Source organism: Armigeres subalbatus, chromosome 2 (genome assembly GCF_024139115.2).
Source record: "Armigeres subalbatus isolate Guangzhou_Male chromosome 2, GZ_Asu_2, whole genome shotgun sequence".
Classification (NCBI taxonomy): domain Eukaryota; kingdom Metazoa; phylum Arthropoda; class Insecta; order Diptera; family Culicidae; genus Armigeres; species Armigeres subalbatus.
In genome coordinates, this window is record NC_085140.1 from 345040216 (window position 1) to 345052493 (window position 12278).

The 12278-nt window shown below is 38.1% G+C and overlaps 1 protein-coding gene across 2 annotated transcripts in view; it reads left to right on the forward strand.

Annotated features, from left to right (window-relative positions):
* LOC134212885 (trafficking kinesin-binding protein milt) overlaps positions 1 to 12278 on the forward strand; it is a 341223-nt gene that overhangs the window by 45389 nt on the left and 283556 nt on the right. Inside the window, exons 1-2 of one of the 2 annotated variants that reach the window (XM_062691157.1) lie at positions 5246 to 5490; positions 11691 to 11898. In XM_062691157.1, the coding sequence (XP_062547141.1) occupies positions 5401 to 5490; positions 11691 to 11898 (298 nt within the window). In that variant the 5' untranslated portion in view covers positions 5246 to 5400. Of the gene's footprint in view, positions 1 to 5245; positions 5491 to 11690; positions 11899 to 12278 lie in introns of those variants that run through there. The other variant, XM_062691159.1, reaches the window with a different exon arrangement.

Sequence of the window (12278 nt, forward strand, 5' to 3'; positions counted from 1 at the left end):
AAATCAATCTATATACATAAAAATAAATTTCTGTCTGTCTGACCCTTATAGACTCGGAAACTACTGAACCGATTGGCGTGGAAATTTGTATTCATGGGTTTTTGGTGCCGGGGAAGGTTCTTAAGATGGTTAAATACCCCTGTCCTTCTTCTATATAACTCGAGAACTAATCAAGAAAATGGAACCAAATTTGACAAGTGGAGGTTTTTGAAGACAAGAAATGTTTCTATGTTGGTTCGAGACCCCTCCCCCTCATTAAGTTCTTAAAGAAATGAAATCGAATCCCAGATCAGTCGTCAAACCTTAAATCTCTCTATATAGAATGACGGCTTTGGCATGTTTTGTTCTATTATTGGCAGGGGGGTTTTTTATGTCTGACTTGGCTCAAATTTGGCCTAAACATTCTTTGCATATCAAAGAATATTGTGGCCAAATTTCATAAAATTTGGTCGACAAAAACCCCCCCTTCCAATAATAGAACAAAACCTGCCGAAGCCGTCTACTAAGATTTGATTAATTTGACGGGGAAAGTTGAAAAATTGTTCAAATGCAACGGTCTGAAGCATGCCATCAAGCTCGAACTGAAATCGATCTAAGAGTGCGACACACTAAATGATTGACATATCTAGACCAACATTTGAAAAGGCCGTAACAGCCAAAATTTATTCCTTCTGATTATTCTTCTACATATACAGCTATATATATAGACGAGGAATCAGAAGAAATAAATTTTGGATGTTACGCCCTTTTGAAATGTTGGTCTAGATATCAAAAATAAAACCCGAGTGAGATCGGGCAGGTTCGCCTAGTTGTGAATATAGAAATGTTTGTACTACCTAATTAATTTTGGGTGAGGCAAAGCTAGTATTATTATAAAAAACAGAATTATCCACCGGCTATGATGCTTTTCTCATGCATCGTAAAATGTGTTGAAAAATTCACATAAGAAACGTAAAAAGGCACTTAAGGGAATAGATCGCATTTTTATGTTTTTGCATTGTTTACTATGCATTGCCACAATTTTGAATTTTTTTTCAAGGTGGACCCATGGGAAAAATAATGATTTTTCAATAATTCAGAAATACAATGTCCGATCGGGCTAATAGCAAACAATGGGACCGCACTCGTCGAAAGCATATTGTTGCGAGTAAATCGGGTAATGCTAAGTTCCAAAAAGTGTGTCTACAAAATGTGTACACATACACACACACGCATACTCACACATACAGACATCACCTCGGTTCGTCGAGCTGAGTCGATCGGTATATAACACAATGCAATGGGTCTCCGGACCTTCTATCAAAATTTCTTGTTTTTAGTAATCCTATTCCCTTTCGGTACAACTTTGTTGTACGAGAAAGGCAAAAAGAATTTGAAGAGAAGACGTTCAGTAAATTGTGTTAACCAAAATTGACATTTCCCGTGTATTTGCTTAAAATTTAGTTCTGGGTTGCCCGGAATGGATTTCATGTCGCGTGAAAATGGCGCGGAAAATATTTCAAGATCTCCAACTTACCACAGATACGCAAGATAGTGAAGCTCACTGTTGTGGGATTAGATCCAGTAAATTGATCTTACTGAACGTCTCACAGGCTTTTTACAAAATGAACTAAAATGCGAGTGTACAAATATGCGATCATGGGCAGAGCAGTAATGCCCTGAAAACTTATAATTTCGCTTGCAACTAATTTGTCGAAAACTTTTTCTTTACCATTTATGGGCAATATAATGTATTTTTTCATAGATGCTACTCCATCATTTTTGACGTAGGACTTACGTCTTTCTTTACTATACTGGGTGTCATTTAGATTTTCGGAAATCGAGAGCGTTACGCTGGAAGGGAAGATTTCGAACGTTACTAGCGTTTTTATCTTTGGATGGATTTTTAAGATGTATATATCAATCGACTCGGACACACTCCAGCAATTTGCCAACTTCGTTGAAAAAGATTCAAGGACAATAAAAATTTCATATGTAATCAATCTCGTGCATTCCTAACACGGACATCAGAATGCATTGCCATGTGCCTTCGGATTCACCGGAAGATTTTCTTTGTGTATAAAAGAAGCTGTGCCTCCCGTGTGCGAGTCATTTCAGTTTGTGACAGAAGCGCGTACGGACGTGCTTTTTGCTTGCGCATATTTTTCTCGTTCGTTTGCGTGCTTACGTACACAGCATGCAGTCGCCAGCGGGAGAGCTGCCGGTGGGTCTGCGAGTATGCATGAAAGAAGAGGACGCATTTTTTGTCATTCTATGCTTGATGATGGTCGGATGCAGTGGTGTCGGTTGCGATCGATGCAATCGCCCATCGCATCGCTCGGAGTTCACGGCTAAAGGCCGATGATGGCTGAGGCTGCGATGGCAGCGGTGGTGGATGAAAAAGAATAAAATTAGCTCAGAGATATTTGGTCTGTTCATCCAGGAAAAGTCATTGGTTTCATAATCCACATCATCCCGGGATGGGAACGAGTCAATTTAATGTTTAAAGAAAAGTCCGCACGAAATAAATTCCAGAAGAATATTTTAATAAACATTATTTTATACTTTGGTTTTCTTTTTCTGAAAAATTATATCATTAAACTTGACTTAGACTCGGAGTTTGAAGCCACAACATTGAATAATTTTTCGTTGACGTATTAGCAGAACCTCCTCTATTTTAGTAAAGTTACTTTTTTTATTTTTTATAATCTTCAATTTTTGATTTTTTTATTATTTTATAAGTTTATCACGCAGTAGGGTTACTGCTCCTTGACGTGTTTTTTTTGTGATTTAGTAAGCACGCATGTTTGTTAACTATCAAAGCAACCATTTGAAGATGTGGCATAATCATAGTAAGCGAGTACATTGTACATAGCAGCCAGCCAGCCCGTACATAGAATCCACGAGGTTGCCGTCACTCGCATCACAAGCATCAGCATCGTTGTCATGGTCACCGCAGAATTGTTGAATTCCCCTCAATTTTGGAATGTTCCAAACTTATATTAAAGCAGTATTCGAGACTGTGAAATTCATTCAGAATTGTACTATCAGGCTTTTGGTTGCCAGTTAAGTAAAATAAATTAGTGCTAAAAGGAAACCAGTCTTCTTTCTTGAGTGGAAAGACCAACACCCAACCGGAGGCAACCACGCGCCTCAACAATGTTAGCAATTAGAAGCAACGAAATGTGTGCTTAATTTCTTTGTTTGAGGTTAAGAATATATGTTCAATGATATGGGAAACGGGACAGTTACCATTAAAAAGCACATTTAACCCAAGCCTGAAAATTTTAATAATAGAATTTTTAAACTTCAAATACTATCATCAATACGAAATCTATAAATGCCCTACATTTGCTAGAGTGAATTAGGGCTGAATGCTAGAGTGAATTAGGACAATTCCGATGATGTATTTAAAAGTTTTGAATAAACAAATTGCTAATAATTCTACACAGCATGGAAGTTGTCATTACCAATATCAATCTTCTTCTTATTGGCATTACATCCCCACACTGGGACAGAGCCGCCTCGCAGCTTAGTGTTCATTAAGCACTTCCACAGTTATTAACTGCGAGGTTTCTAAGCCAGGTTACCATTTTTGCATTCGTATATCATGAGGCTAGCACGATGATACTTTTATGCCCAAGGAAGTCGAGACAATTTCCAATCCAAAAATTGCCTAGACCGGCACCGGGAATCGAACCCAGCCACCCTCAGCATGGTCTTGCTTTGTAGCCGCGCGTCTTACCGCACGGCTAAGGAGGGCCCCTATCAATATCAATACCTATAATTCCAATATCAATACCTATAATCAAACCCCATAGATTCAAAAGTTAAATATAAATATATTACGTTTATACAAGTCCTACGTCTTCTCGCGGTTATGTTTCAAACATTACCCATTGTTCGTTTTTTTTTGAGTATGATGCATGAATGCACTTAAATCACACTTCAATTATTTTCTCAGAAGTGTCCCAACTGTAATCAGTCAAGTGCCTAAATAAGTACCGCTTCAACTGCTACTAAAAGTTCAGCTTGCTATTCGTCTATGAAATCACATCACACCTCTTACATTTCTCTTGTGTTGGATGAAAATATCGTTATTCGTTCGTTGACGATTTTAGAACTGTTGACAGGGCAGACTACAAACAGTGCGTAGAATATGTGTGCTACTTTCCGACACACGTATGACAAGTAAACTCTACTACGCACGTAGCCAACCACATCGCACGCAAGTACTCTTTGCATTCCTTACAAGCTTCGAATGAATGATTCATTCGAATTACTCGCTACCAAAGCTAAATCGTACGAACCGACAGACAGCGGCTTCCTGATGTTTTTCTTTTCAAGTGCAAATCGCTTTGCATCGTACCTACAAATCTCTCAACAACGGTTACACTTTGCCAGCGCACACACAGCCAGTGTTGGGAAATGTACATTAAAACACTTTGATTATGCGAATGTTTATCTTTTTTTCAGTCAAATTTCATGCGCCAAACAAGCCGAAACAGTTTGCCAAAAAAAATGTACGCGACATCGTGACATTTATTTTTCCGATGAAGCAAACTGTTTGCTTGCTGCTACGTTAGAGTCGTGGCGGCGCGCGGTCAACATTTGTGTGAGATTTTTGTTTCGGCTCGTGCGCAGCGTAAACAGCACAGAATCGAGTTTAATTACCTGTGGCGCAATGCCTAGAAGAAGTGCTGGCCGAAGGTACTGATTTATTAGTTCTTGTCTCTAAATCAAGCAAGAAGTAATGAAATGAATTTTTAACACCAAAAACGGTTATACGTTGTGAAATTATTGTACGAAAACATTAATTGTGGGGAGAGAAAATAATAAAAGGCATGTGCTGACTGTCGTCTGCTTGGTGTGGCTGCTGCTGCGGCTGCCATGGTTTTGTTTTTATTTTTTGCATGGAAGAATAAATGGTAAAAAGAAATGTCAACCATTCCCGGCCCTGCACACAGCAACGATCTTGATCGGCGGCAGCCGATGATGATGTTGTCTCGCCGTAATGCAACCCTTAGCACCTCGCGCTTTGTCGTAAAAGAAAGCAATTCAAATCGCGCACGACAAAATGCACACGCCTGCCGTTGAACCGCATCCAAACGTTCGAAAGACTGAGGTTTTATGGTTCAATGGGATGGGGATTTTAGTCTTCTTGAAGTTGTAAAGCAACGACGAGTGCGGTTTAAGTTTGATTACCTCAGTGATAAGGAAAAGTTTGATGATTAAAATCTTGGTCGGTTCTTAGGAAACCGCTGACTGGCTCTTTACGAAGAAATGTCTGAACCTGTGTCCTGTGATAATTGAGAATGGATGATAATGATGAATAATTGACACATTGTGCTTGGCATATGTATAATAGTTATAATGATGCCATAATAAGTGTTCAAATTATGATATTAACTGTATTTGGTCATGATTTTATATTCGAGTTGCATAAGACACTTCATTGTCATCAACATCGGTATCCATAACCAGTTTTCACTGGTTAAATCCGTTCAACATGTAAGTATATGAAAAATTGTCGTTGTTGTGTTGTTTCTTGTTTGATAGCTTCATTCAATTCAACCGAGATTTTGTTTGCGAATTAGAAATGTAGTCTACGTATATCAAATTACGCACTCTCATGCGGTAATAAATTGGCTTTAATATTAGCAGAAGGTGACGGAATCAAATTATTTTACTGTGACTGTTTTTTGTGAGTCTTGTTGAAAAGAATCATGAACGACGTTGCCGAAGAATATTTACACTTGGATAAAAGCAAGCATGGGCCTTTACTTTACTCAATTAGCATTACTCCTCACGCGCAGTTCAGTTTTACTTTCATCAACTCTTGCTTCTAGAGGTTGGCTACACACTAAGGTGACACACTGAATTTTAGAGCAATTCCAGTTTATGACCATAATCAGCACACCCTTGTGTATATTTAGAAAAGAGGAAATGTTTATAATGCACACGCATGTTTTTATAACATTTTTATCATATTTGGTGATGGAGAACTCGATTTGTACCGATTCGATTTGGCTTAAATTTTACTAAGCATCTTATTTTTTGTGATTTTTTTCAGCAGTGCATGTTAGCAAAAGGAAGCGACGAAATTGGTGCCGTATTTCTTTGTTTCGCGTTGAGAGCAGTTCCCCTACATAAAATTGAATTTCTGTCTGTCTGACCCTTATGGACCTGGAAACTACTAAACCGATCGGCGTAAAATTTTGTATGCAGAGGTTCTTGGGGCCGGGGAAGGTTCTTAAGATGGTTTGAGACCCCTCCCCCTTTGGAAAGGTGGGCTCCCATACAAATGAAACACTAATTTCTTCATAGCTCGAGAATTTATCAAGCTAATGGAACCAAATCTGGCATGTAGAAGTTTTGGAAGGGAAGATACGTTTCTGTGATGGTTCGAACCCCTCCTCCCGCCTCATTCTGTAAAGGTGGGCTCTCATGCAAATGAAACAAAAATTTCTGCATAGCTCACTAATCAGAGAATAAAACAATTTTAGGCGAAACGAAGTTCGTCAGGTCTGCTAGTGTAAAATATTATTACTGGAGGAACTTCCGAAGGAATTCCTGGAAGAACGTCCGAAGGGATTCCTGGAAGACCGTCCGAAGGGATTCCTGGAGGAATTCGTGGAGGAACTTCCGAAAGAAATTCCTAGGGGAACTTCCGAAGGAATTCTTTAAGCAATTTCCGGATCAATTCGTGGAGGAACTTCCGGAGGATTTCCTGGAGGAACTTCCGGAGGAATTCCTGGAGGAACTTTCTTAGAAACTTCCGGAGGAGTTCCTGGAGGAACTTCCGGAGGAAATCCTGGAGAATCTTCCGGAGGAATTTCTGGAGGAAATGTAAAAATCAATCCGGAACGACATCCGCGGTTTTCTCTCGAGGAAATCTTTCAGAGTTTCCACTTGAGATTTTTTCGAATTTTCATTTTTGGAATTTCTTCATGAAGAATTCTTCGGAATTTTCATGCGAAATTCTGCAGAAATGTCACGAAAATTTTCAATCCAACCAGATATTAAACAACGGCGAGCCTTTGACTGACTTGACTGTATACGATAACTGGCGAGACATTATGGTGCTGTGTGCGTTCTCAAAATCACTTTGCGTTGCCTAACTCGGATTCAGGAGAAAATCGATGCAACACTCCGGCGGTGCGTGGCTTGCTTTAAAATTATTCATACAATATCTTCCGTGCTGGAAGATCCTGTGTGGACCATATTGTCACGCTCCGTATCATTCTAGAGCATTTCAACTAATTCTAAGAGTCCTTTTATTTGGTTTTCATGGTCTACAAAAACGTTTCGACCATCTAACGGCGCTCTAATATGCAGAGTAAGCTTATAACGACCTTGCCGAATGCTACTCATCGGCATGTTTAACCATCAACATCAGCAAAACCAATACGTAGCCGGGCAATAAGTGGAAGATGATGAAAGCACCCAATACCTATCTTGGTAGCCAAATGGCATCAAACGGCGGTATCCAGATCGACAAAGTCGCACGGGTCAAGAAAGCAAGAACCGCCTTTGCAAGTTTGAGAAAGATCATAACAACAGGCAGATAAATGAACGCACCAAAATCCGAATTTTTAATGCCGTAATACTAACCAGATTTTCAGATCATCATCAATTATTGATAGAAAACAGTTTTTTTTATTTAAGAATAATTTATTTCGTTATTAGTCACAGTAAACATCTAAGATTGTTTGCCACTTTTGTACATTTGGTACAGTACAATTAAATATGGAGCTGCGAATCCGACTGTGCTTATCAAGAAAAACTTGGCCGTGAACGCGTACGGATTCTTCAGATTAAACGGTAGAGGTCTCTATACGGGAGAAAAGATCGCTCGATTAAATAGAAAACAACCAAAAATATTATACTTACTCGATACTTTCCCGGATCGATAAAGGCTGGTTTCTCGGCCATCTTATCCACGGCCTCACGGCAGAAACTTCTAGAGACGTCTTCGGCACACATTTTGGTAATTTTTACGTTGCTCTCCAACAATGCTCTTTTCTATATGAGTGACAGGAAAAAAGTGAAATTACTTTCAAAGCATCGACTACTACGATTGCTTTGAAATCACCGTTTCCTTTGATTATACACTAGAATAAAATTACCGCGAGGATCGATTGACTATAATACAGTAGACGTTCGATAACTGCAAGTCATTTAACTGTAATGCTTTTTAACTGCAATTCGATAGTTGCAACAGTTTTGCAGTTATCGGACCGCTAAACTTCAAACTGATGTCAAACTCAATGACAGCTGCATTGCGCTGCACATTTAGATGCACTTTTATTGTATCTGACGTCGATTGACAACCGTTTGACGTCTAGAATGCGTTGCAGTTATCGAACGGCATTCGTTAACTGAAAAGTAAACATTTTGCAGTTATCGAACGGCTACTGTATTATCAATTTCCCACCTTATCGGCCGCGACGATTTGAAATCGTCGCCACCAAAAATGGCCATAAGATCTGTCAGATCAACTGTGAACAAAATTGTTTGATTTCAATAATCACATTATTTCCCAAAATTGAGTACAATTTTCATGCATATTTTTATGCCCTGTCCATGGATAAGGGGCTTGACGTTGATATTTCAAGTGTCTTAAAAAGATTTTAATTTTATTTTAATTTTTGTTGTTTAATAGAGTGCTTTTTTCAAACAAAGGTTAAGTTCAACACTAAATTAAAAAATTAAGATATTTTTCCATTTTTTATATCTTTATATTTTTATTTTTTCACAAGCATATCGTTATTTTAATGGTAATGGTTTGAAAATAAGCTCCGTAGAGAAACTTTTATCACATCTTACTTAAATAAGGTCAACAGTTATACCAAACACTTGAGGTACCATGCCTCCAAGTTAACTAATGGTTAGTGTCGCACGATCTAACAACAACTGCCTATTGGTAAATTTGGAGGTGCCGGCAGGGCTCAGTAAGGGTCTAACTAACATAACTCTAATACTAACAAGACCCTGAAACAAACGCTTATCCAAATAGCATACATCTATTTATACTTGTAGTAGTAGCTAACAATAATTCATTTTGTACCCGTATAGCTGAAGTAGAATTTTAGTAGTGAAAAGTAGAATTTGTAGATTTACTAATTTGGCATTGGAGATGAATGTATCTATTATATCTTCTCGATAATCTTTTTATTTTAGTCTCTCTAGCTGCATGGATCAACGCAAAAAAACTGTTTCTCTCTTCCTTCTATTAGGTTAGTTAGAAAAATTAGCGGATATATAGGGGACATGACTTAGTGTTTCTCGTATTAAGACAAATTCGCTGACCTTTACCTTATAATAGAATAAATGACCGATAGTAAAATAAATGACTGAAATTTAATGATATCAAATAAATAATAAAAACGAAAATAAATACATGACCATCGGTGGACAGAAAGACAAGAGACAGAGTTAGAATAGTTAATTGAGACCATTGCACTCACAAGATAGAGAATAACTAGTACCACTATTATTGCTACAAGACTAATAACTTGACCACTTACGGAAATGAGGATAGACCATATGATGCGTTCATCCACTATTATATTGAATATTGTATACCCTGAATCTGAATAACTGAATTTTAGACCTCATTATTTTAATAAATAATAAAGGTTTGAATATTAGAAAAGGGAATAGAACTTGACCAAAAAAAAAGCAATTACGGAACAACTGGACAGAAATTTTGTATAATGATCACTACTGAAACTTTAACATATGACATTACTGTGACTGATAGGATACAATTAACTCGACGACGTATTGACAAACATCCGATACTCAACCGTGTTAAAATAAGGGAAGCTCTTCAATGTGTCCATTTATTACAATAGTACTTAAATTAATCTATTTTGAAACTACCCTACCAGAATGATATCATTACATCTTTATTCGAAATTGTTACTTGGAAATGGCAACAGTACCACCCGTTGTCAACATAGACTACTATTAGGTATTGAATGTCGGCTCCAAGTAACTAATAATTAAATTTACATGTTAACTACTTATTCAGAAAACATCTATGTACATGTTGAGCTTCCATTATTTGTTCGGTTTATAATTGACAGACTGTAGATAGAAAGAATAATGTATCGGTATGATCACAATACAAACCCAGGCCGCAGTGACCTAGTGAGCAACATAGCTTGAGTCGTCTGCTAGTATTGTGTATCACATGGAGAGCTCAGCCGAGATACCAGTCTATTAAGACTACAACTGGTCAACTCTCGAAAAAAAAAAAAAAAAAATTTTCATGCATATTTTTATGACTTGGATTTTATTGAATTAACACAGATTCAAATTAAATATAATAGCGACGATTGTTAAGGTGATTAAAAAGTGATCGGCGCGTTTTGTTACCAGCAAAACTGACAATATTTTGGTACAAAATACATTTCATAGTGTGTGCCGTTGGTATTTGTGTAACGAAACGATCTAAACTAGACCTGCTTTCGCGCAACCCACATAGGACTCCGTTGTTTTGGCGCATTGCCAACCGTGAATGATGAGGCGAGCAAAGTGCGGGCTGCAATTGCTCGAACGAGTCCCAATTAGATTTCGCCGCACTTTAGTTGGAACGATTACAAGTGTAGCGACCAAGCATTTTAGGCGTGTTCAGTTATGTTCTGTTTCAAATTCTGAATATGATTTAATACGTCTGTTGCCATATTTATAACCCTTCTTCTAAATTAGTATCTATCATGAAGTATGTCAATTAATTCTGTAACAGAACGCGCCATCGAAATTATCTCGCACTGTCCCATTTTGCTGTCGATGCCATTGCCAAGTATTATATAATAGTACAAGCTCCTGTTCGATGATACAAGTAGTAAGCAGTGTGGATGAAGGCTGATTCTCGAACTCGATTCACTTACGAAGTGACGGCAGTTTACGCTCTTCTTTTCGATCCCATTTGACCGTCTGGTCTATATGTACCTACTGTACGTGAGCTTCGTGCCGCCGGTTAACAGCATGCCAAATATTCGCGTCAAACAATAGCATTGAATTTTAAATAAAACGAAAGCGCCGGTTCCACACGTAGACACGCAAAGGCAGCCAGTATAATATAACCATTAGTATCAAATTTGATGAATCACTAAACAATTTTGTATACTTTGAAAAAATAATTATAAAAAATCATTGGTGCTTCAAAGAGGTTTTCAAAATTTGTAACAGTTTTGATTTAGTTTTCATTGTTTTTTATATGTCAGTAATAGCATAAATCCTAAAGGAATATGTGAATTTAATAAGAAGTTTAGATCAAATTATACCAGAGTAATCGGTCTTAAAAAACCGATACATTTATTCTACAAATATGTATCAATAGAATGCATAGATAGATTTCTTTGGTTCTTATTTAACATCGATTATATCACCATATTTTTAGCACTCTTTAAACGTGAGAAATACGACGAGAAAAATTAAAACACCATCCAACCCTTTCCGCACCTCTCCAACGGATGAAAATGAAAAGCTATTTTTATTCCCACGCCAGCGATGATACTGTCCATCCAACTAGTTTTAAATGCCAGAATGAACCGGTGACCGACAACTTTAATATACATGCCTTAGATTACATTCATTTCGGTCGAGGTCGCACGTACCTTGACATTGACAATGGTGATGAACAAAAGAATAACGCAACTTTTTTCTTCTCTGTTTCTCCCCACCCGGCTTTTCCCCAGGAACATTACCAGTCCAAGCTGGCTGCTGCCTCACAATGTGGGGCCAGGACCCCCCTGAGTCCTGTAACGCAGGCTACAATCCAGAAGCATCTTCCAGGGCTACCGACCAAGCGGCTGTTGATGCAGCAGGCCTACCGAAATGCTGCCGCCACCGACCAGATCCAGTGCACCAAAGTGGTCGAGAAGCGAGACGTGGGCTGTTGTACCGGTAAGTGTTCGTGCTGCAGCAGCAGCAGCACTCGTCCGCTGTTTTTGGGGTATTTGAAAGTCACATTTCTCATCTCGTGTTACTCAAATTGACGGGTTGGTATAAATTAACAGCGAAGGAGAGTGGTGAGCGGTTGTAAACAAAATCGGCCTTGATTAAGGGAATCAAAAAGTAAAACAAGCAGCGAATGAAAAAACGTGCGAAGACGTTATTTAAGAGTAGGTTAAGGTGGAAAAATCAGCTTAGGTATCTTTTTCTTTAATTTCGATTCTTATTGCATGAGTTTCAATTTCAAAAGAACAATCCAAATCTAAGTTAAATTAGAATGAAGGACCACACTTAGGGGTGGTACACTAATTACGTAAGCACTTATGGGGGAA